This window comes from Physeter macrocephalus, chromosome 5 (genome assembly GCF_002837175.3).
Source record: "Physeter macrocephalus isolate SW-GA chromosome 5, ASM283717v5, whole genome shotgun sequence".
In the NCBI taxonomy this organism is placed as follows: domain Eukaryota; kingdom Metazoa; phylum Chordata; class Mammalia; order Artiodactyla; family Physeteridae; genus Physeter; species Physeter macrocephalus.
In genome coordinates this window covers 74,655,409-74,683,151 of record NC_041218.1, presented here as the reverse complement: position 1 = coordinate 74,683,151, position 27,743 = coordinate 74,655,409, and the positions used below count along the sequence as shown (strand labels likewise).

The 27,743-nt window shown below is 35.4% G+C and overlaps 1 protein-coding gene across 5 annotated transcripts in view; it reads left to right on the top strand.

Moving 5' to 3' along the window:
* Positions 1-27,743, top strand: part of TMEM196 (transmembrane protein 196) — a 105,477-nt gene that overhangs the window by 43,916 nt on the left and 33,818 nt on the right. For 2 of the 5 annotated variants that reach the window (XM_028489478.1, XM_028489477.1), the window contains exon 1: positions 9,317-9,481. The exons of 2 other annotated variants lie outside the window; for them this stretch is intronic. In XM_028489478.1, coding sequence (XP_028345279.1) covers positions 9,317-9,481 — 165 coding nt within the window. Of the gene's footprint in view, positions 1-9,316; positions 9,482-27,743 lie in introns of those variants that run through there. One more of the 5 variants, XM_007114946.2, reaches the window with a different exon arrangement.

Genomic DNA, 27,743 nt, shown 5'->3' with positions numbered 1-27,743 from the left:
AGCCACTCCGCGGCATGTGGGATCTTCCCGGACCGGGGCACGAACCCGTGTGCCCTGCATCGGCAGGCGGACTCTCAACCACTGCGCCACCAGGGAAGCCCAGTTGTAATTTTTATTTCATTGATGTTTAATACAGTTTTTTAATATCATTGAATACTGTTGTGCCATTTTATTTTTTGATTTCTACTTGTCTCCTCTATGTTTGTTCCTATGTTTCTCCTTTCCTGCCTTTTATTTGTATTCTAAAATATTTTTTAAAATTGAATTTAAGTTTCCTATTTTACTTCTTGGCTATATTTCTGTGCTTAGTTATATATTTTGCATTTCCTTTTGGTTACATCAGGTATTACAATACATCCTTAACTTGTCATAATACACTCAGAGTCAGTTATGTACTACTTCATTTAAATATGAAAATCTTGTAAACATAAAGAATCATAGTTCCCACCCTTTTCATTATAATTTATTATATATAACAATCTACATACATTATAAACCCCACAAGACAGTGTTATGATTTTGCTTTAAACAGTTAAATGGTTTGTAAAGATATAAAGAGGAAAAGTCAAAAAGAAAAAAGTAACCTTTGTATTAAACCAGATATTGACTATTTCTGATGTTCTTTATTCCTTTCTTAGGATCTGAGTATCATTTTCCTCACTTTGAAGAACTTATGATTTCTTACATTCAGGGCTGAAGGACATGGATTTTTAGTCTTCTTTTATCTGAAAATATTTTTATTTTGACTTTATTTTTAAAGGACATTTTAGCTGTATATAGAATTCTGGTTGGTTTTTTTTCTTATTTAATCACGTAAAATAAGTTATTCCACTGTCTTCTGGTTTCCATGGTTTCTGATGAGAAGTCATTGGTATGATACATATGCCACTTTTCTCTTTGCTTTTAAGAGATGCTCTTTATCTTTAGATTTCAACAGTTTGACTTGGCCTTGTGCTTTGTTGTTAGCCTCTTTATATTTTCTCTGCTTGGTGTTGATTTAGAAACTCAAATATGTGAATTTGTCCCTTTCATAGATTTGTGAAATTTTAGCCATTATATTCTAAAATATTTTTCTGTCCAGTCCTCTTTCCCCTTCTTCTATTCCAGTTGTACCTATCTTTGACCATTTGATATCATTTAAGATGTTCCTGCACCACCACTCATTTTAAAAATGTTTATATTGTTTACTATAATTATTATTATTTATCTATATTTAAATTAACCTATGCTGTCATGTTCATTGAGCTAAGTCCTTCCAATTTTATTTATTTCAAAATTGTATTTTTTACTTCTAGAATTTCGATTTTAAACTGATTTTATCGTTGTTAAAATTCCCCATTTCTCTACTAAAATATTCATTGGTTGAAAAAAATGTTCTCTTTTAGATCATTGGGGATAATTGTAAGTACTGTCTTGAAATCCTAATCTGTTAGTTCCAACATCTGATTTATTTTCCGGTCACCCTTGCTTGATTTTTTCTCTCTCATGAAAGAAAATGTATTTTATTTTTTGGTTCTTCATATGTTGGATAATTTTTTATTACATCTAGGATATTAGGAATATTAAGTTGTAAACATTCTGGATTCTGTTATTTTTCTTTAGTAAGCATTATATCCTTTGTTTCAGCTGTTAATTTTTTTGGCTGTGCTGGAACTGTAAACTCTGTTTCTTGCACAGCAGCTCTGGTTTCTGTGCATATTTTTAGTCTGTTTGAGATGAAAACCAGAAAAAACTATTGTTCACAGTTACTCATCTATGTACCATTATGATGCTCAGAATTTCTTTGTGTAGATCCAAGTTTCCTTCTGATATATTTTAATTCTGTTTGAAGAATATTTCTTTTAATATTTCTTAAAGTGAATATCTCACGTCTTCATTGAGTAAATTTACTAAGTAAATTGTCTCAACTTTTCTTGGTATGATGGATCTATTTCCTTTACATTTTTCAAGATATTTTTGCTGGGAATATAATTCTAGATTAATAGGTTTTTCTGATTCTTTTTAAGTTTCAGTAATTTAAATTCACTTGTCCTCTGGATTGAATAACTTTAGACGAGAAGTCTGTAATTCTTGCCTCTTTTCCTCTATACATAATGCATCCTTTTTCCTCTGGCTGCTTTTAATTTTTAATCCTTATCACTGTTTTCCAGCAACTTGATTGTAGTATGCCTTGTTGTGTTTATTCTATTTGTATTTTACTGAACCTCTTGGATATGTGGGTTTGTAATTTTCACCAAACCTGGGAAATAATTGGTCATTTTTACTTACAATATTTTCACATACCTATTCTTCTAGAGTTTATATTATGTCCATATATCATTTCTGAATTGTTCTACAGGTAATTGAGTCTCTGTTAATTTTTTTTCAGTCTTTTTTTTTCTCTGTGATTTAATTTGTATTGAGATTTTTCTCTGTGTAACTTAATTTCTATTGTGTCAGTGTTCACTAATTTTTTCTTCGGTGTCTAATCTAATAAATCAGTGTACTATTTTTCATCTCTGATATATAATTTCTCATCTATAGGAATTATATTTTGTTTTTTGCTACAAATTCAGTTTGTGTCTTTATTACGTTAATGTTTTTTGTCTTCATCTTTGAAAATATTTCTAATACTTATAATAGAAGTCTTCAAGTGTTAACAGAGTCCTTCATCTCTGAAATCCTGGTTATGGATCACATTTTCCTGGTTCTTCATATTTCAGGTATTAATTAGTATAGATTGTGAGTGTTACATTGTTGAATGATAGTTTTTGTCATTTTATTTAAGATGTGTTAGACTTTTTTAAGTTACTTACCAAACAGATTGACACTTTAGAAGCCTGTTTTAAAGCATTTTTATGTCAGATATAAGGTGGCCTTTATGCATAGTTTAGCCCCACTTCTTATGTGTTCTCTACCTGTTTTCTCCACCAAAGGCTGAGTATTCAACAAGAACTCTCACTGGCTATTGTGAACCTGAAAAATTTCCCAGACATCTTGTAAGCTTCAGATGTTAGTTCTCTGGTCATTCCATTTCTAGCCTTGTGTAGTTGCACCCCCTGATTGTGCAGCTTAGATTTAACAAGAGACTCAAGGGAGCCCTATGGAGATTTATGGATCTCTTTCTCTATTAAACACCCTCCTCTCTAGTACTCTGTCCTGAAAATATTCGGTACCTCAGCCTCCAAGAATTCTGCAGTTTGTCCCTGAATTCTGTAAGACTACTGTGCTCTGCTTGGTACCCCTCTTCTTGTAACACAGCTGGTTAGATGCCTAGAGTCAAAAGACCGGGAGAGAAAACATTGTTTGTTTCTCTTCTCGCAGGGATCAAAATTCTGCTCTGCCTGTCGTATGGTATCCTAACACTGTTTATTTGAATATATTGTATATAGTAGGAGAGTAAATCCAGTCCCAATTACTCCATAAAGGCTAGGAGTGTAAATAATTACACTCTTTATTAAAAAGTAGGTATCAGTATAAAATACATAATTTGGGTTTTTTACACACTTAAGTCATTAATAATCAAAAGATATTTCAGACATAAATGGAAAATTGTGATAAATACAATACTGAGTACTATACTTATTCTAATTAATTTTCATAAGCACTGATGTTACTATTAGATAATGACTTCTAAGCTATATTATCACTAGAAGACAAAAAAGGCAAAAGATAAATTCAGGATTAATGATCTCTTCTTCTTAAGCTTTAAATAAGGAAAAAAAGGTCCTCACAATGTTATTTCCTGTTTTCTTTCTTTAGTAGAATTACTTTATAAAGTCCTAGCTAAGTCTTAGGTACCATCATTTCTAGCCACACTGACAAGGGTATTCAAATATTAAATAGACTTGTAGCAGTTAAAAACAGCTACATGATTTGTAATAATTTTGTGATTTTTATTTTTCTTCATCTTCTATATTACACTGGTCATTCAGTGCCGTTCCTAAGATCACCATACAAATTTAGTTTATAATAGCTTGAACAATTTAAATCAATTCTCAAAATTAATCAGTTTAAAATTGTGACCTTTTCATTTACTCACCTTATATTAGTGACTGAATTGATTATTTCACCAACTTACTTGACTATATTAAGACAGGTGGTATTTGTTTACCAGCTCCTGGATTTTCCTTTTTCCACGTATTAAAATTTCTATATACAGCATAGGGAATATAGTCAATAATATTTTAATAACTCTGTATGGTGAAAGATGATTACTTATTTTGGTGATCAATTCATAATGTAGATAAATGTCAAATCACTATGTTGTATACCTGAATCAAATATAATATTGTATGTTGACTATACTTTAATAAAAAAATTCTATAAATCTTATTTGGGTAAATGGATGTATGAAGATCTCAGAACTCTTAGATACTTATCGGCAGAACTTAGGTCCATAAAGAAAGCAATTACAGAGGATTTTCTTCTGATTAGCTAGTAAGTTTAATAAAAATTATTTTGAGATTACCTATACATTCATATTCACTGTATCCTACATAAGCCAGCAGGTGGCAAACTTGAGATTTTTTATACTATTGCTCCTATTGAGGAAATACAAGTATTGAACCATATATCTATCAATGGATCTCATGAATAGCTTTTTTATTGTACTAAAACATAAGAAAAATTAAACCCTCTAATTGTAGAGCCACTGGTGTTTAGATACCAATGTATCAATACTTTGTGTTTCTCTTGATTTATTGTTTTATCTTGTAATTCTTTCTCTAACAAATAATTTTGAGAGGTAGAGGATGCCAGTTGAGCCCCTCCCCCTTTTTTTTGCCATGATTTCCACGATTAGGAGTAAAATTTAGTGTTGCTGTATTTAATTGGGAGTGGGGATCTTTCCATCATTTAAAAGGGCATGGAAAATGTACTTTGTCTCCCAGAACAAGTAATGTAAGATATTTTGAAAGTCCTAACAACATTGATCTTCATGTTGTTAAATACAAACAGTAACTTGTTCATGGTAACGATTGTTTTTATTTTATTCCTATAAATATTTCTGTTTTGGTGTGACTCATTGGTAGTCATTTATAAGTGAGGATGGATTTAATTTCTTATTATTTTACATTTTTATTGGAATATAGTTGATTTACAACATTTTGTCAGTTTCAGGTGTACAGCAAAGTGAATCAGTTATACATATACCTATATTCACTCATTTTTTGATTCTTTTAGTATTGAGTAGAGTTCCCTGTGCTATACATTAGGTCCTTATTAGTTATCTGTTTTATATATAGTAGTGTGTATATGTCAATCCCAATCTTCCAATTTATCCCTCCCTCTCCCCACCCCCTGGTAACCATAGTTTGTTTTCTACATCTGTAAATCTATTTCTGTTTTGGAGATAAGTTCATTTGTACCCTTTTTTTAGATTCCACATATGTGATATCATACATGTATATTTGTTTTTCAAGAAATGAAGGTTGGTTATAGTCAAGCATATGATTAGGCTTTGGGTTTATAAGAAAACACATTTCTACCCCTTGCATTCAGAGATGAAAATTCAATCATAATAATTTCCTCATTTCTTTCTCTCTGGGAAATTCATCCATTGTTTACACTACCTCTAAAAATTAATTTTCCATCCTGTAAGTTACACTCCTTTTTATATGGAGTGTAAAAATTAATTTTCCATCCTGTAAGTTACACTCCTTTTTATATGGCTGCATTAACCAATCTATTTTAACACTTACTATAACTTTCTCTTCCAATGGGGAAGAATATAAAAAAAAAAAAAAAAGGAAAGCAGTGACTAAAGGCAAACAAAAAGTTATAGGCAACATAGTTACCATTATTTCTACATATAAATTGGATCATTTAAATGACTTTTACAAGATTTAAATAAAACAAACTATCCTTCATTAAAGCCAAAAACTATATGAAGGATTCTAATGATTGGCTGTTTGGTAGACTGAGTTTTCAAGAAGTGGAAGGTGAATTCACTAATTATTGAAAATAAATGTTTGAGTTTTTCTCCAAACATCACAGTAGCTGAAGACTCTTTAAGACTTATTAAGACTCTAATAATTCATAATTCTTCCTTCCTTGCTTTTTTTAAGGGAAGAAGACTAAATTTTTCTAAAATGTGGAATATAAATACATCAAAAAGAAAACAAATTATACTGTACATTTGAATTTAAACTCTGAAAGAAGCTCTGAAACTTAAGAAAACTAAAACGGGCACTTATGATATAGATTGTATATCATTCTACTTTAGTGTTCTCAGCACTGGGGCCTTAAAAAAAAAAAAAAGAAGCTTCTAATCAGAGGAAACTGCCCTGCTCTAGTCAGCATGCATTCAGAGGTCAAGATGACCTAGTCTTGTGCAATGTGTTCTAACTCAATCCTCCTTTCTTCTATTTTCCTTCAATCCATCTCCAAGTTCCCCAGAAACCGTTCCCTGTGCTATACATTAGGTCCTTATTAGTTATCTGTTTTATATATAGTAGTGTGTATATGTCAATCCCAATCTTCCAATTTATCCCTCCCTCTCCCCACCCCCTGGTAACCATAGTTTGTTTTCTACATCTGTAAATCTATTTCTGTTTTGGAGATAAGTTCATTTGTACCCTTTTTTTAGATTCCACATATGTGATATCATACATGTATATTTGTTTTTCAAGAAATGAAGGTTGGTTATAGTCAAGCATATGATTAGGCTTTGGGTTTATAAGAAAACACATTTCTACCCCTTGCATTCAGAGATGAAAATTCAATCATAATAATTTCCTCATTTCTTTCTCTCTGGGAAATTCATCCATTGTTTACACTACCTCTAAAAATTAATTTTCCATCCTGTAAGTTACACTCCTTTTTATATGGAGTGTAAAAATTAATTTTCCATCCTGTAAGTTACACTCCTTTTTATATGGAGTGTAAAAATTAATTTTCCATCCTGTAAGTTACACTCCTTTTTATATGGCTGCATTAACCAATCTATTTTAACACTTACTATAACTTTCTCTTCCAATGGGGAAGAATATAAAAAAAAAAAAAAAAGGAAAGCAGTGACTAAAGGCAAACAAAAAGTTAGGCAACATAGTTACTCCATTATTTCTACATATAAATTGGATCATTTAAATGACTTTTACAAGATTTAAATAAAACAAACTATCCTTCATTAAAGCCAAAAACTATATGAAGGATTCTAATGATTGGCTGTTTGGTAGACTGAGTTTTCAAGAAGTGGAAGGTGAATTCACTAATTATTGAAAATAAATGTTTGAGTTTTTCTCCAAACATCACAGTAGCTGAAGACTCTTTAAGACTTATTAAGACTCTAATAATTCATAATTCTTCCTTCCTTGCTTTTTTTAAGGGAAGAAGACTAAATTTTTCTAAAATGTGGAATATAAATACATCAAAAAGAAAACAAATTATACTGTACATTTGAATTTAAACTCTGAAAGAAGCTCTGAAACTTAAGAAAACTAAAACGGGCACTTATGATATAGATTGTATATCATTCTACTTTAGTGTTCTCAGCACTGGGGCCTTAAAAAAAAAAAAAAGAAGCTTCTAATCAGAGGAAACTGCCCTGCTCTAGTCAGCATGCATTCAGAGGTCAAGATGACCTAGTCTTGTGCAATGTGTTCTAACTCAATCCTCCTTTCTTCTATTTTCCTTCAATCCATCTCCAAGTTCCCCAGAAACCAGTTTTTGAGAAAGATGACCCAGAAACATCTTCTCATCCTCCCCACTCCCTAGATCTTCCTGATGGAATACCTTGGGATTTTTCATGAAGTAAAATCAGGGACATGAAACTGGGCCCAGGCTCATTGATACCCAGACTTCTAGAGTCCCACGTGCATCAGACTACAACACAAAAATGCCTAAGCCATAGTTGGCCCTTGCTCTAAGGATTCTGATGAGGTCAAACTGTCATAAACAGTTGTGCAGTGAACCAGATTTTTGTTTTTAATAATGCCCTTTCCAATGTAGTACTTAAATATACACATCTCTTGAATATGAGCGAGAACACGCAGTCCCAGGCATGTGGTCTGGTGATGCTACCCAGCACGCGCGTAGCTGTGCTGCTAGGGGAGAGCTGGGGAGGAACCGTGGCCACTTCCCCCGCAGGGGTGAGGCTCCAGCCAATTGCATCTTCCCAACCTTCGGACATGGGAGGTGACAGGTTGTGACAGCAGGGAGTGGCCAACTCCTTAAAGCAGGCTTGAGTGTAACTCTTCTTGAGAGAGGAGTTCCTTGGTGAGTGTCCTTTGGAGTCCTAGTGAATTTAGGAGTCTGTATTTTCTCCATCCCTCGTGCTCTCTCTGCCTTTCTTTACACACTGTGCTCCCACGTCACCCCGTGTACACGCAGAAGAAAGTTTTATACAGAATGAGCCCCGTGTTGACGTAGGCATCACCTCCCCTCCCATCTGGACAGAAGCCCAGAAGGGAGTGAGAGGGGGGTTGGGGGAATGCGAAGGTAGGGATCGCTTGGATCCCTGTGGGAAGCGTCCCGAGGCGGGGCCGATCAAGGGCCAGACAAGAGTATTGGTTCTGGACCCACAAATAGATCAAGCTTTTCCCTCCTCCATCACCCTCTTAAATCCCAATGAGGTCACTGCAATGAGAGAGAATCAGATCAAGAGAGAAGGGGAGGAAGAGGACGACGACGACGAGGGAGAAGAAACCCAGACGGAAAAAGGCCACCAGACAAGGTCGCTTTTTCTGGCGACACAATAAGTGTGAGGAGTGTGGTGCTGAATATCATCTGCCCGCTCAGCCTGGGGACCAAGGGACTCGTAGAAGCACTTTGTGTTACCACGAAAACAAAGGAAAGGAGACGAGAGGGAGAGAGAAGCTCTGAGCAGTTCCGCCTTGGATCTGGGGAAGCAAAGCTCATCTACTTGGCAAGGAAAGAAAGGGGAGCCTGAAAGGGTTTGGGAGGCTGAGGAGGGAACGGGATTTCCCTGCGGAGACTTGGGACGCGACAGAACTCTGGACAGCGCCTCCCGAGCCGGATTCCAGGCTCGGGGCTCCGGAGCTCCGTGGCTCCTCCAGGGTTCCAGCTCCTTATTGAAAGCCCTTTCTACCGGTGTGCTCTCCTCCCCTGGACTCCGACCACCGAACCGAACCGGGAAAATCCTTCTACGATCCCTGTCCGAACGTGCCAGGGGGTGGAGCGACTCTGCCTCTGACCCGGTCGGGGAAGAGGGTCTCCAGTTCTGGAAATCCAGTCCTTGCGGATAATGCTTCGCTGGTGAAGAAAGAAAAGTTTTGGGGTCTGGTAGGGGGCAGAAGGGGTAAGGAGGATAGTGGAAGAAAGAAGGTGGATGGTTGGCTTCCCTCTCTGATCTGGAAGGAATGATGACCAAGGAAGGATGTGCACCAGCGGCCAGATTATTGGGAGCCTCTTGGTTCTCTCTGTGCTGGAGATAGGGCTGGGGGTGTCCAGCGTGGCCGTAGGAGCGGTCAGCTTCAGCCTGGCCCTCCGAGAGCACAAGCCGCAGCTTGGAGACTCGTCCCCGGTATGGAGCGGGGTGTGTGTACGTTGAGCCATTTCACTCTCTCTTTACCTCTTTACGGTGATGGTCAGTGTGTGTGCGTTAGCCACTCCCTCCCTGGGGAAGAAAATTATAAATCTCCTCTGGCTTGCATGTAGGTTCATGTTGGCAGGCTATACTTCTTTATGTTGTCCTTTATTAGTGTGTTTCTTTTTTTCTTACCTTGACTTGATACCAAATTAAATGGCTTTGTTTAAAGTTGGGGGGAGGGCAGTTTCCCCTGGCTGAATCTGCAAAAGCCTGCGGAGTGGTGCTGATTAGGGGCCTCACACCTGTCAAGGGCAGACTCACTTAGCTTAGTTTCTTTTACAAGGAAAATCAAAATGAAAGTGTCATATCATTTTCTTATACCAGGAACAAGCAAGGGTAGAATTGTGCATTTATTTCTGGGTAACAGTGCCCAAAGTACACTAAAGGCAACACCGATATCACAAAAGGAGAAATGGGGTGTGAGGGTGAAAGGAGCATTTTATCCCAGAAAACACTGCTCTTAATTTTCCCTTGTTAGCGTCTATAGAACTCTTTTGTAAGTTCTAGGCAATAAGTTAAACAACAGATTATGATATGTAACATTCTAATTGAAGAATAACTCAGCTTAAAGAGTACCTAATGCTCAGAGAAAATGTCATAATTTTCTCTAGGTCAGAGGGCAGACCCAGTGAGCTTCTTGTTTATTTACTTTGGGTGAATCTCCAGGAAAACTTTAGAGACCCATTCCTTCCACCAAGGATCAATCAAATAACTCAGCACTATTCCTAGTGTGAGCCTAATTGTGAAAATCAGCTTTTCTTCTCCTTTAAGTTGTATAGCTGGTATATCCATATCCTTCTGGGTCTCTGGCTCTATTCCATTTTCTCAGATAATTTAATAGGATGTTATTCTGTCACAGATAATCAGTGAGTATAATTAACAGTCATGGCTTAGTCATGCTCTAGGTCACTGAGGAAAAACTTATTTATGAGTTAAAGAATAATTCTGAAGCAATTTATTTTTGAGAGAAGTTCTAGCATTCTTAAAACTGGCACACTTGTGCTTTAGAAAATTAGTTTTTATATTTTAACTTTTCAGAGTGAAGTGTTTTTAAATTGCAGAAGTTAAAAGAAAAAAGAAAAATGGTGTTCAACTCTAACATTGAATTTTTCTAGGAATCCTTGTTCTGAATTCAATAAGTTACCACCAACCTCAAATAATTACCTTTTTCTTTATTATGTAATTTTATCAATGTATATTTTAAATTTAAGTATGAAAGACTAAAAGGCAAATCTTCAACCTAGTAATTTTACGTCTTATATGTAGTAGTGATTATTTTGAGATTTGTAGTATTATTACTTTATTATTATTATTACTTAACTAGAAATTGTTAGACTTTAAAACTTCTATCAGACAACTGTCAAAATTAACTGTAATGTCAACATTTAAATCATGGGAAGAAAATGTGATCTTTTGGTGGCTTATGAGGAAGAAACCTCAAATACTCTTCAAATCAATTCCCCTCTGAAATTCAAGAAACTGAGTAAATAAATGTAGGTTGTCTCTAAATAGCATTAAAGTATCCAGTTTACCTTCAAGAATAAAAAAGTGGTTACATTTGCTTAGTGTCAAGTAAGAAAAATAATTAAATGATCTTTTTCTCTCTTTCCCAACTATTTACTATTATCTAGGTGAGTCGACATATGTGTATGTACAGAAAATGAAAATTCTGAAGCAGCTCAGTGAAAAGCAAATAAAATAATAATACAGTCATTATCATAAAGAATTATTTCCAGTTTTAACATTTTGTTTCCTTAGAGTAACCAAAATTCACCTAGGATTCTCAGATAATAGTTTCAAATTCTATTGTCTGATTCAGTTAAAAAAAAAATCCATATGATTGAATGAATGGATTTAAAACTTGAGTGCCCAAAGAGTTGGTCACTTTCTAGGAATCCTTGTTCTGAATTCAATAAGTTACCACCAACCTCAAATAATTACCTTTTTCTTTATTATGTAATTTTATCAATGTATATTTTAAATTTAAGTATGAAAGACTAAAAGGCAAATCTTCAACCTAGTAATTTTACGTCTTATATGTAGTAGTGATTATTTTGAGATTTGTAGTATTATTACTTTATTATTATTATTACTTAACTAGAAATTGTTAGACTTTAAAACTTCTATCAGACAACTGTCAAAATTAACTGTAATGTCAACATTTAAATCATGGGAAGAAAATGTGATCTTTTGGTGGCTTATGAGGAAGAAACCTCAAATACTCTTCAAATCAATTCCCCTCTGAAATTCAAGAAACTGAGTAAATAAATGTAGGTTGTCTCTAAATAGCATTAAAGTATCCAGTTTACCTTCAAGAATAAAAAAGTGGTTACATTTGCTTAGTGTCAAGTAAGAAAAATAATTAAATGATCTTTTTCTCTCTTTCCCAACTATTTACTATTATCTAGGTGAGTCGACATATGTGTATGTACAGAAAATGAAAATTCTGAAGCAGCTCAGTGAAAAGCAAATAAAATAATAATACAGTCATTATCATAAAGAATTATTTCCAGTTTTAACATTTTGTTTCCTTAGAGTAACCAAAATTCACCTAGGATTCTCAGATAATAGTTTCAAATTCTATTGTCTGATTCAGTTAAAAAAAAAATCCATATGATTGAATGAATGGATTTAAAACTTGAGTGCCCAAAGAGTTGGTCACTTTTATAAACTCAACATAAAAAATAAAATTTGTGAAGATATAAATTTCCAAATTTGATCTTTATCACATTATAGGCATGCTAAATTGATTTTTTAAATAATTTTTCAGAGGTCATTTGTGATACAGTCTGAATTATCTCTTAATTCTGGCAGTGATGAATTCATATAACTAATATTTATAGAGGGCTTACCATATGCAAGGTGTTTTACTATTTAACACAAAGCCTATTAAGGTGAATCAGAATGCCTAGCAGAGGAAACCAGATGGGTATGTCACAAACTTTATCAGTAGTGAGAAATTAGTTTGACTTCAGGGAGTTACGGGAGTAGATAAAGGGGAGAGAAGAAATACCCATGGGAGAACTATTATTTTTCTCTCGATCTTTAAAGTTTATTGAAATTTGGAATTAATGTATCACAGTGTTAAGTAACGTATCACAGTATGAAATCTGGAGTTTGCCTGGGTACAAATCGCAGCTCAGCCATTAGCCATTTACTATCTGGATGACTAGCCAAAGTTTCCTCATACTCTGTAAAATAGGGTTGCTAGAAGTCGCAAATGAAATAATGCTCTTAGTAAAAGACATGGTGTGTAGTAAGCACTGAACGAATGCAAACAGCTAGTACTGGGTGCATAGACTAACAGTGAAGGGCATGAGAAAGAGAAACTTTTAGGCAGAAAGGATGAAGACAAAAAACTGGGACAGGATGGGTTGTGTTTCAGGTAGAATAGGCTCTTCTATTTTTCTGGGGCTTAGGTGTGTGAGGGAGAGATAAGGATGGCATGAGTGGAAGGGACCAGACCATGGGAGACTGCACGCCAGTCTAAGGCAATAGATTTATTTCCTCACAGTTTTAATATAATAATAATAATAATAATAATAATAATAATACCAATTCTTAGTTCCCAAAGAGACTGCAGGAATATGCAGCAGGAAACTAGATTGAAAACTACTAATCTCTTTGGTATTTGGTGAATTAAAAATCTGTGTTATTTATAAACACTGGATGGGATTTTATATTAATTAACCTTTCAGGTCATAGTGTATAATCAGAGTGTGTTTTGATTGGTGCCATGAAGTTTTTTTCAACACATAAATATCATTATTGCCAGATTTTGAATTAAATTTTAGAAGCCAGTGGAAATAAAAACTGCACTACAAAGGGATTACTTATTATAATGGACCTCAACATCATAAGCTTTTTTCTAGGTCAAATGCACTAAGAGTTCAGGCAACTATTTGATTATTTGGACTTAAATTATTGTTGGATATTTTTGGATTATTGGAAAAATTATTGGACCAAATTTTTTTAAGTGGCTTAAAAAAAGAAAAAGGGCTTAAAATCCACAAGGTGGATGCTTATACAGACTATCTCCAGTCACTATTTCACAATCAGGCAAAGGGTATATCCTGGGACCAGTCTAAAAGATGTGGGCAATTAGAAGGAACAATTAACTATAATTTCATACTGAAAGAAAGCTATAAATGCCTTATAGGATTTTGGCCGCCTCCTGATTCTTTGTTACAGTTTATATAGACACCTCCTTGAGAGCATGAAAGAATACATTATTACTAGATAACAATAAATGAACCATTGAGTAAACTGCTTTGGAAAAGACATAGGCATGGTGAAATATAATTGACGTGTAAGGTATATTTACAGGGAGTTAAATAGACAGGGCTATGTTTCCAAGCTGCTGTGGGATAGTCATTTTTCTCAGTCTCCAGTGAATCATCTATAATGGAAGTGGATTATATTTAGTAGTACACAGATCCAAGAGAATTTTATTTTGTTGCTCTAAGTTGGTACTTGAAAAATCTAAAGATTCAAATGGTGGTGTCCAGAGAAGCATCTGATACTGAGTTTTATTTGATACATACCATGCTGAATTCCACCCATCTATATCTGATATTCATTCTATAAATTAAACACATTAAAATATCTTTTCTTAGGCTCCTTACCCCACATGTAAAATAGTCTTTTAAAATATTCAAAGTTTTTCTGATCAAAATCATATAAAGTTTGAGTGATTTTTATTGCTGATTTTTCTGAAGCATACTTGATTTGTACATCATAACTTCATCTGCTTAAAAAATCCTATACTTTAGGTGAGTGAAATTTATAGCATAATCAAGTCACATACTTAGTATGTAGACTCCTGATTCACCATGGCAACAACTCAGCCAGTGGTAAGATTGTGTTGAAATTCACCTACTGTACAATCTGACCAATACCATAGCACCACAAATGAGGTGCTGTGTATAAATGATAGTTGCTCAAAAATGTTATTTCTAATATTTAAGTCTGTTCAGTCATTTAAGGAAAAACAAAATAAAGTGAAAGAAACCCCTCAAACAGTTACTTCGATTGTACAAAATTTGAAGCTAGTGTGTCTCTGGCCAGATGATACATAATTTTTCTCCAAAGTTAAAATATATAATATAAAGGACACATATAATTTGTCATAAGATGAAAACACTGCCCCTATCCTCAGAAAAAATTATAAATGTACATTTATGTCCAATTTTTAAATTAATTTTAATTATATAAGTAATTCACAAATATTGCTTCAAAGGGTTAAAAAAAAGATCAAAACTGAAGTTCTCTTCCCTACCACCTCATCAAGATTAGCCACCATTATAAATTTAGGGTGTAATCTCAAGATATTTCTTTACACATAAATAGTATTGTTTGAACATATAGACTAATTTTAATATCAAGTTTCTGGATATAATAAAGCCCCTTCATGGACTCTCTGTAGAGCCCAGGTAAAGAATATCTTCCTTATCTGAGTCACACTCTTATACTCAAGTGCTACTTGTTATCTACTCAAGTCAGGGCGATTAGATAACTGGGAATTAGATAAGTTAGACAAGCTAAACAGTTGGAAAATGTAGTTATTATTCAAGGAATCATACTCTGTCAAAAAAAATAAAATGCCGATTTCTGGTGTTGATTGATAATGGTAAGGTGGAAGAAAAATGATGAGTTTTGCCATTATTCGATGATATTTTTTTGTTTTAGTCTGTATTTCACCCACATGTAAGTGACCTGTGTTGCAATTTCTATCCAGAGGCCATGAAAAATTCTGCTTCAGGATTTTGGCCCTTATTCAAGGGTATAACTGGTCTTGAAGAATTTGCCGTAGAAACGTTAGGGAATAAGTGATAATAATAGCATCAGTCACCTATTTGTTGACAGTTTGCTTCATACAACGTGATCTAGACAAATCACATCTTTTCATTTGGATGTTTTTGCGTAAAATGTTCAAGTTGGCTCTCTATATTGACTTAATTATTAGCCAGATCATCCAATATGTGCTTTGAATATGGCTAAGCAATTTAACTTTCCTGTATATTCACTTATCCCGCAGATAATACTTAATTTTACTAGTAGATGGGAAGCATAACCCAGCCATCCAAACTTCATCCAAACCTATCTTTAAAATTCAGTAAAAATTAGAATAGATTTTGGTGTGTGTGTGTTTACACACTCACCAAAGGGGAAAAACACCAACAATTTTCTGTTCAAATGATGTTGGCTCATTCACTTACAAAGTGAACAAAACTTCATCCTACTACTGCATTGTATATATATTGATACATAATTCTATTCATTCAAATGGCATTTCTGTACCTAAATAACTAAGCCCAGAGTTGTTCAAAATATTTAACTTTATTGTCCTAATAATTTAGTCAAATTACAAGGTGGTTACTCTGCAGATAGGTGTCCATGTTGAAATACATGGACAATGGCAGAATAATTAGATGATAGTATATAAAGACTCTCACTGAACATCATTCTAGGAGAAAAAGAGAGAAAGAAAAGACACTGTGTGACTACTTTCCTCTGTGATATATAAAGCCATGCAAACCTTGTCATGAATGCAGATCTAATCTATATATACTTTACTCATATTGAATGACAGATGGGATTCATACATCTCACTCAATATTACTGTAGCTCTGGATAACTTATGTGTCTTCACTGAGTCAAGGAGTACCTATTTTACGGGTTGCTGTGAAGTTGCTGTGAAGCTAAGACAATGCTTATAAAGCTGTCAGTAACGAGCCTGGCACAAAATAAGTGCTCAGTGAGCATTAGCTGCTCCTTTCTTCTACTGCCCTGTTCGGCTCCATGACTGCCTGGGACCATTAACCCACTAGTGGTGCACTGGTTCTCAACATTTCTCCAACACCCTTAATCAACTCTAGCTTGACTCATCATTTTTGTTTTTGTTTTTTCTTTTCATGTATAGTATCTAGTTAACTTTTGATTTAATCCAGGTATATACATTAACAACTACAAAAATGTACCAAAATATCTACATTAGAGAAGTCATGTAAATATTCAGCTTAAAACCGAATGGGGAAACAGCTGCTGCTGTAAGACACCTCTCTCTTTGTTTTTCTGTTGGAAGTGGAGAGGGTGGTAGAAACCCTGTGAGAAAAATATTTGAAAATCAGATAAGTTAGACAATTTTCTCTAAGTTAAGCAAGTCAAACAGGGGGGATATGGTAACTACTCTTTATACCAGAAAACAAAGTCCTCAAAACACATATAAAACCATATGTTACTGTAATAAAGTCAAAATAAAAGTACAAATTAATACTTCTAACAAAGATACTCAATATCTTGGAAATTCATATGGTTTTGCCCTAACTACCCAAATAGCTTTTGAAGCAATGTTGACTTCATGTTGTACTATTAATAGATTCATCAATGAAATATCTAGATTTCAACAATGACTCTTATAATGTTAATTAGTGATCATGATTTTTAGCACCAATATTACAACTCAAGAAGCAATTGAAAGTTCCATTAGTTCATGATCTGTTATTAAATATTGGAAAAAATTAAGGCAAAAATAAAATATTAGTGGTTAAGTATATCACCTAGGCGGACAGGGTGCCTTGAGCTATTTATCCTATAGAAATAATACTAGACATGATTTATTCATGGTTAACTATGGTCCATATGCTTTCTTATACATTTTATTTCTAATTTTAACAGCTTTGTGAACAATGTAGTGTTTTATAAAATTTATATAGGAAAAAGAGCTTACCTAGGGTCCACCATTATTTAATCAGCTGAGTTAGTATTTAAAGCCAGAGCAGTCTTATTTCAAAATCTGTACTTCTTTGATTGCATTGTGTGGAACATGGGATATTTTCATGAGAAAGTAATTCACTGAGGCCTGACCTCATTATTTGCTCCCATCCCTGAATCTACGAGTCAGGCAGGATGGCATAAAAGCCAGGTCCCGATCACGGTTTGTATCTATTTTCCGGAAGAGACTGATATAGTCAACTGATGAACAACACAACCCCGATGTTCTCAAAAGAGTGTGAGATAATAGATTAAATTGTTCCTATCCGTAAAGCTTAAGCTTTAGCCTGAAAAATAAAGCTAAATTATGCATCTCAAATAATCATTAAATATTATGAGGACAAATCAGGAAGACACAAAATAACATATTTGTTTAAATATGTTCAGAATGAGAGGTATCAGTGAAGGATCAAGGGTATTCTTCCTCATGGTGGGAGAACTGTACCCAGGCCTTGTAGATCAGGCAGATTTCCAGTGGGCAGAGGAAAGAAGATGATGTGCTAAGCAGTTATTAGAATGTGTAAAGTCATGGAAGGGATAATAAAATGGAGAGTTTGTGGAGGATTGAGGAGACTGAACTTGTTAGAGCAAAGACATGTTCACAGAAAAACTGGTAAGTGAAGATCTACCTCATCTGAATAGGATGGGTCCAGTTTCAAAAGGGTCCTAAAAGAATGGTAAGACTAGTCTGCTCTTGATTCCCAACTAAGCTTGGTGAGTTCTACCCGGTAGAACTTGGCAGTCATGAGGCTAAGGCAGTGGAGCCAGGCATTGCTGCTCAATTTCAAGGCAAAACACCAGCCCTTGGTTCCAAGATGTGTATGCAGGATCAAGAGAAAGACTTGAAGGAAATCTTGAGACTTGAGGGAAGTGAAAATCTTTCATCACAAACCTAACTCCAACTTCAAATGGCTTTCCTATTATTGACGGTGGATTTGTAAGATCATAAGTTCCTTTTGTTCAATTATTCTTACGGCTGCCTGACATACAAAAGTAAGAGTTCATTTGTGTAACTGGAAGTTTTGGCATGACACACAGAAATGAAAACAGGTTTTGGAGGTATTAAGACTTGGGTTCACATTCTAGCTCTAGTATTTTCTAGTTGTTTAAGTTTGAATGAGTTGAATTATCTCACTGAGCAGTCAGCTAACTCATTGGTAAAATAGCAATCCTACTACCTATCTCACGGAGTTTTCTAAAAATTAAATGTAGTACTTCCATAAAGGGCTTGATAAATGTTAGGTATTCAGTAAGTGTGACTGGCCCACAACAATGACTGCACGCTTTTGCCATATTTCTGGAAAAATCCATTTTCTGTGTGTGGTTTCTATTGTGCGTTATAGACATTTTATTTCTATACATTTCTGAAGGGGAGCTTATTGTAAGAACGTTGGTTGATGAAATTGACCTTGGACTCAAGACTTAGTAACATTTAGGTCATATATCCTCTCTTAGAAAATATGTACTAGTCATAACTGATTTTTGGCATTAGTAGTAGTGGTGATTTAGTGTGCTTGTCCCAGGGTCTCAGGAATATTTTCTAGGTCAATATTGAGATAAAGAGGTATAATTTTTGTTTGTTCTATCAAATACAGATATGTTCTTGATTTTCTCATTAATTTTGCTGGGATGTTGGAATTTTTAGTTCTTTCTCTACTTGTTTTCTGCCAATTAATCTCCTACATGGATTACTCTGAAGAATTAAAATAATAATTAATGATAATAATAATGACGTAAATAATAACAGCAATGGCAGCTTATGTTTATAATATACTACATTGCCTAAGAATTCCACCTACTTTTGTTATACCACTTAGCAGGTGAGTTTCTTCACTTAAGGGATGAGAACCTAAAGGATTTAGGATTCAGTGATTGAAGATCGAAAAGCGAAATCAGTTACAGGTATAGGGTAGAAACCTAAATCACCTGAAGAAAGAATGTATATGTATGTGTGTGTCAGTGTGTGTGTGCATGCGCCCATGCAGGTGCTCATACATGTACAGTGGAGATGGAGAGACAAGTAATTCCTAGGAGGAAGTCGATAATTATCACTGATATGCAATATAAGCTGCATTTAGGCTGCTAGTGCCCTGATTTGGGGGCAAGTTCACAACATCGTGACCCTCTATCAGCTTCCTCTTATCTCCATAACTGCAGGCTTTCAGAAACTGCCAGGCATGTTGGATGGACGTTCATTAGTGGTGTTGACAATTCTTAGGAAGAGTATAACTTCTACCCTCCAGTCCCCTGTAGCCCCTGGATATTTTCAACTCTGAGAGGACAGGCCACAAATCATAGACTCAAAGCTGGCATATACCCAAGGAAGTATCTTTTTTCCTTTCCTCTTCACCAAAGCCATCTTCTACATTTTTAACTTTATTAGATCTTCCACATGTATCAAGTCGTGAGCTTGATATTTGAATGTTGCCCAAATATATTATAGTACTTAAGTTAATGTTATTTATATGACACGAAGGAATCTTAAACATAAAAATACAAGTGAAAACATTGCAAATTGGGATAGCCCACATTAATGTAAAACTACCTTAATTTACATAAAAATACTTATTAAGTTGTTATTATGAAATATATAGAGCTCCTGTAAAATGTATATAAAAAGTTTATACTACTTTAATAAGTAGAATGTCATGGACAGCATTATCTATATCTGGATGTTGCATATTGATTGCATCTTCCTTTACTTCCCTCCAGAACTAATCATTTTTTAAAATTTTAAGTAAGTTTGAGTTTTAAAATTCATTTATATGTTGTATTTGGCTAAAATAACAAAACTTTGGACTCAGGAGATAAACTCTTGATTTTTTCCTGCTATCTATGAAATAGTTTTATTTTGTTTTGTTTTAATAACTAACATGAATAATGACTATACCTAAGATTTACTTGGACAATTGCCACTTAAATATACTGCAAATTCAAAGTCCCTCTTGCTGAAAATTTACAAGTTTAGTTAAAATTTTCCTTACTACTTCTGGAGCAGAAATAGCTCGAACATCAAAAAGCCTTATTCACTTAGCATACTCAAAATACTGAACAGATTATTTTTTAAAAAGAAAAACTATCACAAAGAGTAGTTGTAACAGAATACAATGCATAATTCATTAAATACGAAAGATTGCATTACCTGAACCCTGAGTGGGGGTGTGAAGGAATGAATGGCATTCTGAGCATCAAGCCTGATTCTTTCTGAAGAAAGAAAGAATTCCACACTGAGGATTTGGGTCCCAGGCCAGTAAGAAGTTTCTGAGATTTTTGGACTTGGGTTCATTTAGAAGAGCTTGGCTTGCCGATCAGCCTCATGCTATGGTTGATGCTTTCTTCTGAAATTCATTCTTGCGTGTTGATAGTTTCATTCAGTTACTTTACAGTCTCTGCAAAGGTTTCTTTCACTACTTGCTGTGCATCCCCATTTACTACTGTGGGGTTTTTCTTTCCATTTCTCCCTTGAGTGCTTTTGGTTTAATTTCTTTATTTGCTCTGGTTGCCTCTTACCCCATGCTGTCTGCTAGGCTACCAAGATGGCCTGCTGCTAATGGAGGACTGCTTGCTTATCACATCAGCATAGCTCTTGTACACTTTATCCTCTTGGTATTTTATTTTCCTGTGAAGGTGATTATATTTGTGAGAGGTAATGGCTCTATTGATAAAAAGTGTACATTTACCCTTTCCCAGTTGAACTTTTAAATTTTTTTAAGTTTCAAAATTTCCTGGAGTGGAAGAAACATAGTATATGGATCAATCTATATAAAATGCCTTACTTTATTTCAGTGTTCTGTTTTGGGATGGAAAACAAGAAATTAGATCTAGCTTAAGGGAAAAAAAGAACACTGCGTATTAGCAGGATCTTCCATAGACTAAGAAAAGAAAGGAATATAAATAGGAAAGTAGAAAAGTGACTTATTTTAAAAATGAACGCTTTGCTAAAAATGCCGAATAATTGGGAGAGGGGAAAGCAGAGGTCATTGAGGAGATTTATAAATCTAATAAAGATAGAAAAAGCCCAGGAAACTGGGTTGTTAGATAGCATGGTCAGGGCCTGGGAACCCCCCAGGGGTTAGGCTTATGAAAATGGGGCCAAATCAACGTTGAGGTCAGTGACAAAGACACTTGATCAGCCTGAGCTACGTGGTCTACACTGGGTTGGGATGAATCAAGAAGAGGAATGACAGCATGGTATGGAGGAAGAGCTATGGACAATGAGGAGAGTCAAGTTCCTGTTCCCATTCTCGTAAGCCCAATGCTATTCGCCTCAATTCACTTTCTTATAAGATTTCGTTAACAAGTATTGATTCCACAGCTACATTCTATGCTCTGAGTTAGGTTCTGAAGATTTAGCAGTGAATACAATTATCATGATCCCTGGTCTTCTGAAGCTTAATTTAAAAAGGAATATAGACGATGAACAAATAATGCACAAATTAACAGTTAAAGGTTGTACCTGTTAACTAGGAGAAGTACAGGCTTATGAAGACTATAACAGTTGTCAATAATGGGAGAATAAGAAAATGCATCTCTAAGGAAGCAATATTTTCTGAAGGATGATGAGGCATTACCCAGATAAAGAGGGAAACAAACATTGTTCCAACCAGAGGGAATACCGTGTGTAAAGACTCTGAAATAGAAAAAGATCCATGTGTTTGAGAAACTGAAAGAAGGCGAGGGTAACTGGAGTACGACTAGTGAGCAGGCACTGGGTGAGGTGAAGAGACACACCGGGGGATGAAAATCACTTTCGGCTCTAGACATATGGTACAATGTTTTTATTTTCTCCTAATTGTAATAGGAGCCACCAAAAGATTTTAAGCAGGAAAGTAACAGGATCATACCTGCATTTAAAGAAGCTCATTTGGGGCTGCATTTAAAAAAAATTTTTTTGGAGTCAGGCAAGTCCTTAACTTGTCACAAATTAAGTCACAAGTCTAGTTAGGAGGCTGCTGAGGTGTATGAAGCAATAGTTACATGGATAAGAGTTAAAGAATAAAATAAAATTATAAGAAGAATAGACATTTGAGATACACAGTTGAAAAGACTTTGTGTTTCATTAGATGCCATTGTAAAGTATTAAGAATGAGTCTCAGATGTCAGGACTGAGCAACTGATAGGGTCCTATTTACTCTTGAGATTAGGGGATTAGAGAAGGAAAAACTCGTGTGTGTGTGTGTGTGTGTGTGTGTGTGTGTGTGTGTGTGTGCGCGCGCGCATGGGGTCATTGTGTATGGTGGGAAGAGATCAAGGATTTATTTGTGATCTGTTAAGTTGGAGGTGCCTGTGAGACATCCAAATGGAGAGATGCTGTGGGCTATTAGATGGGTCTAGAGTTCAGGGTTGGAAATCTAAAAATGGGAGTAGACTGTAAATACATTAAATACATTTAAGGGTATTTAAAGCCATATGACTTGTAGAAACCACCCAAAACAATGCCTTCAGTTACTGTCATATTCAGAAGCTGAACATTCAGAACTTACTATAATACTCAGAAGTAGAAAAAAGAGACTGAGAAGTTGTGACCAGAAAAATATGCTAAAGACCAGGAGAGTGTGGTATCAGAGAAGCCCAAAGGAGAGAGTTTCCTTGTAAGATGAGGAGTGAAATGTGGAAGTTATTACTTACTTTAGCAAGAGAAGATGAAATAAAACAGGATGTAGAAGGCAGTCTGAAGTCTGAGAGAGAACGGGAGGTAAGAATGCAGAAATAGTAAGTGTAGAAGCTTGGCAGTAAAGGGAAGATGGAGCAGAGAGAAAGAACAATCAATATAAAAAGATTTGGAGTCAAGGAAGGCTTTCATTTTTAAGGGAGATTTTGGAACCCTTTGGCATGCTGATGTGAATAATGGAGTAGAATGGGAGAGTTATAAAGGGGGAGAAAGAAAGTCTTTGAGTAAGTGAAGGGTGATTGAATTTAGAGCTAAAATGGAGGTTTTGTGTTGCTAAGTTTTATCTTTGTTTCATGTAATAAAGCAAGATAATATGAGTTAAGGTGCAGAGCTTGTCACACCTAATGGCGAATAGAGAGAGGATTCTCTGATGGCTTTTGTGTTTTCTGTCTAATTTGATATCTAATTAGCTAAGAGTAAAGAAGAAAAAAATGTCTGGTTTGACTCTGAGAACATGATTAAAATGTCTTCTCTCCCTCTTGATTGAGAATTATAATTAAGTCACACAATATGAACAGGATAGAGACATAAAAATAATTTATTCCAAATTCATCATTTTACAGATAACTAAACCGAAACCCAGAGAATTAGCACTGGTGGCTAACTACAGAACCAGGACAAGAGTCCAAGTCATCTAATTCTTGGTCTAACACTATTTGCACAGATGCCTCAAAACATTAAATATCCTTAAAATAAGTGTTCAACCAAAAGGATAGTGAAATTATGTGGCTATGCCCCAAACCGAACAGGAATGATCTCAAATTATTGGTACTGCTAACTATCATGGAGATGTAATAATTATTTTAACAGATTTCAGGGGTTTCCTCCCAGCTGGGAGTTTCAGGGAAACAGCTTTCCAAAGAAATTGTGAAATTGTGACGTGTTCTCCATGGTGCTTTTCCAAACTGAGATAAGCTAGTTTTTTTTTTCCCCCACATTGGGTCTTCGTTGCTGCATGCGGGCTTTCTCTAGTTGTGGCGAGCGGGGGCTGCTCTTCTTTGTGGTGTGCGGGCTTCTCACTGTGGTGGCTTCTCTTGTTGCGGAGCATGGGCTCTAGGCGCGTGGGCTTCAGTAGTTACAGTTCACAGGCTCAGTAGTTGTGGCTGGCGGGCTCTAGAGGGCAGGCTCAGTAGTTATGGCTCCTGGGCTTAGTTGCTCCATGGCATGTGAGATATTCCTGGACCAAGGATTGAACCTGCATCCCCTGCATTGGCCAGCAGATTCTTAACCACTGCACCACCAGGGAAGTCCCAAAGCTAATTTTTAAAAGTTACTAATGTTTCCAAACCCACAAAAGCTAGTGATCAATTTAGGTAAGTAAGCAGATTGCCTTCAAGAAGGCTTTAAAAACAAATTCCAAAGCTCATTTATCAAGCTTTATGCATTTGTAGAGCTTGGACAGGGAATGGCAAAGTCTTGTAGTTCTGAATATTTTCTGTCTGAGGCTATTCTTTTTAATTCAAACACCTAGAAATAAAAATTAAGTCAGATTTAGTACAGTTTGCCTAAAGTGGCTAGACACAAATATGCGTATGTTTATATATATATTATATATACGTATGTATGTAAAATGCCCTTATGCAGCACTGTTGTAAAAATTGTCAAAATATTTTGTAATGATAAATTTCTTTAAAGGGCCACACTAAAAAAAAGGTGCTCTTTCCCATAAATGTATCTTTGGCCATGAATATAGCAGAGTGTACTTACTAGTGATGGGATGAGCTGAGTTTTGTAGTGTGACATTAGGAAGTTAAAATATCATTATGAAAGGTTAGCAATTTTCACCACCTTTGTACCCAAATTACTTGTAGTTGAAGGAAAGGATTTTCTCAAAGGAACTGTTCATTTGGCGAAAGAGGTGAAACTTTAACTTGTAATCTTTGCTAATGTCTTTTCAGCTCTAGCCAAGGCGTATCATCAAACGTCTTCGGCACTCAGACCTTCAGAATAGTCTCTTAGAGGGATACTTGGGGAGTTAATGAAATATCGAGTTGAAAGTATCTACTGCGTTAAAAGATGCAAGTTTGGCAGGCATCATGCAATGGGTTATCAGGAAACTTAGGCCTATAGAGAACAAGTTGCCTCTAGAGCTCGCACATAACTGAAATTAACTAATTTAGGAAATCATTGTATCTCTTGGGTGATATTTGGTGGTTGGGGGGGGGCACTTGTTTTTCTTTGACTTGTGACCATAACTAGGATTAGGTATTCTCTAGATTTGCACAAATAGAGTAGCCACTAGCCACATGTGGCTCCTGAGCACTTTAAATGTGGTTAGTCTGAGTTAAGATACAAGTATAAAATGCACACTGGATTTCAAGGACTGAGTAGGAAAAAAGGACATATAGTACCTCAAGTTTTTTAATGTTGATTTCATGGAAAAATGATAATAGTGTGAATATATTGAGTTAAATAAAATATATTGTTAAAATTTTCACCTTTTTAATGTGACTACTAGCAAATGCAAAGTTATACATGTGGCTCACATCTGTGGCTTAGGTTACATTTCTATTAGACAGCTCTCATCTAGATACTTTTTTCTCATCAAAAAAAAGTAGTGAGCTGGTCAAGAAAATTGTCAAGCTTTGTTTACCTAAGACATGAACTATAGATGAGGAAAGCCTTTTAGACAATTGGAGTTCTTTGTGAACTGGGAAGGCTGTGTTGGCTTAGTCAGATAGTAGAGACACTAGAAGCAGCTAAGTGTTACAGTACAGCATTTCCCAAAACGGATACCTAAGGAGCCTGCTCCCATGACACAAGCCTTTCAACCTCTGTTTTTTAAATTGTGAAATCAAAGACTCTGTGTGACTTTTTGTTAACGGGATTTCACATGTTATTTGGCAAGTATCACAAGTGTTTTGGGAGAGGAGAAGCTTTTTCCCACTTCTTTTACTAACCCGAAATTAATTCATTCATTTATCGATTCATCAACATATATTCAGTGAACCTTTTGTATGTGTGAGGTCCTGTGTTAGTGCTAAAGTTTTAAAGGTTAAAATACATAACACCTGACAAGAAGGAGTTCAAGAACTTTTAGAATGACAGCTATATAGTGAATAATTACAATAAAAAATGATCAGTGCATCAGTGTTATAATAGACATGAATATAATATATTTTGTTAGGTTCTGACTAGGAGTACATAGAGAGGTTGAAAAGGCTTCACAAATAATGGATCTTGATATTTAAAAAATAATTTTCCAAATGGAGAAAATAAACATTTATTGGCACCTGCCATGTCCCACAGTCAAGGCTAAGCACTATCACATGGGTTGTCTCTTTTAATTCCATAATCATGTGATATTAGTATTAGTCTCCTCATTCTTATAAAAGGAATGGAGAATATCATTTTATTATAAATGATAGAACGTGTCAGAGAGCTGTGATATATGTCATGGTAGATACTGGAGAAATATTTGGTACATATGGTCAGTACTGGAGAAGTGTCTGCTGAAAATGAGTGGAGAAAAAATAGGGTTGCTTGGTTTACAGATCAGAGAATGTCAGAGCAGGGAGGACGTCACAAATCCCATCCAGTTCAAATCCCTCCTTTTAAAGATGAAGCGCAGGGGCTTCCCTGCGCAGGGGCTTCCCTGGGGCTTCCCTGGTGGCGCAGTGGTTGAGAATCTGCCTGCCGATGCAGGGGACACGGGTTCGTGCCCCGGGCCGGGAAGATCCCACATGCCGCGGAGTGGCTGGGTCCATGAGCCATGGCCGCTGAGCCTGTGTGTCCGGAGCCTGTGCCTCGCAACGGGAGAGGCCACAACAATGAGAGGCCCGCGTACCACACACACACACAAAAAGATGAAGCCCAGAGAATTCAATTGACTCCCCTAATATAATTAAATGACAAAGGAAGACTGAATGAGAGCCTTTTTTCTTTTTTCTCAGTAGTGCATGGCCACAACTTGTTAAGCCCATGACTACAGAAAGTAATTCTATCACAAGTTGCACTTTGATAACAACACATTATTTACTGCTCATTATTTACTGCAAAAGCTTTCAGCTTATTTGTACAAGATTCCTTTCTGTATTCTACTATTTAGAGTTGCAATTACAATATTATTGCTAATTTTTCACGTAATTTCTCCTGTTTTGAAATTCTGATGATTTTCCCTCTTCTTTCCTTGCTTTCCTAAATATGTGTTCCTTTAACAAGACCTATCTTGTTGAGATAGTTATGGTAATCTAAAGCTTCAGGATATACACAGGACCCTAGAGCTTCCCAATAAATCAATTTGACTGATAATTACTGGTCTTTAAATGAAATGCTTTGCTGAGAATTTGAAGATAGATAATTATTTGGACTCTGGATTTAAGGGTTTTATAGCTGGTGGGGGAAATACATGTAAACAATAACAGATATTGAACATGAATTCCTCTAAGTGCTTTACACCTATTATTTTATCCAATATTTATAGCAATTCTATGAAGTATGTTCTCTTATGTATTTAATTAAAGGGAAAACTGTAGCAAATTATTTAAGTAACTTTCTCAAAGTCACACACCTGGTAAATGATGGAGCCATGATTCAAACTCAGCCAATTCGATTCTAGAACAGTCAGTCTTAATCACTAAACTATTGATATATTGACTCCTACTAATCCAAATAAGTAGAGTTAAATACAGAATGCAGTGTATGAAAATCCTGCGAAAGGAAAGTGAAGAGGGAGACAGATGGAGCAAAGGAAAGTGAAGAGGGAGACAGATGACTTCATGGAGGATGTGTTTTCATGGCAAGTCTGGAAAAAAATGAAGTAGGGAGGGC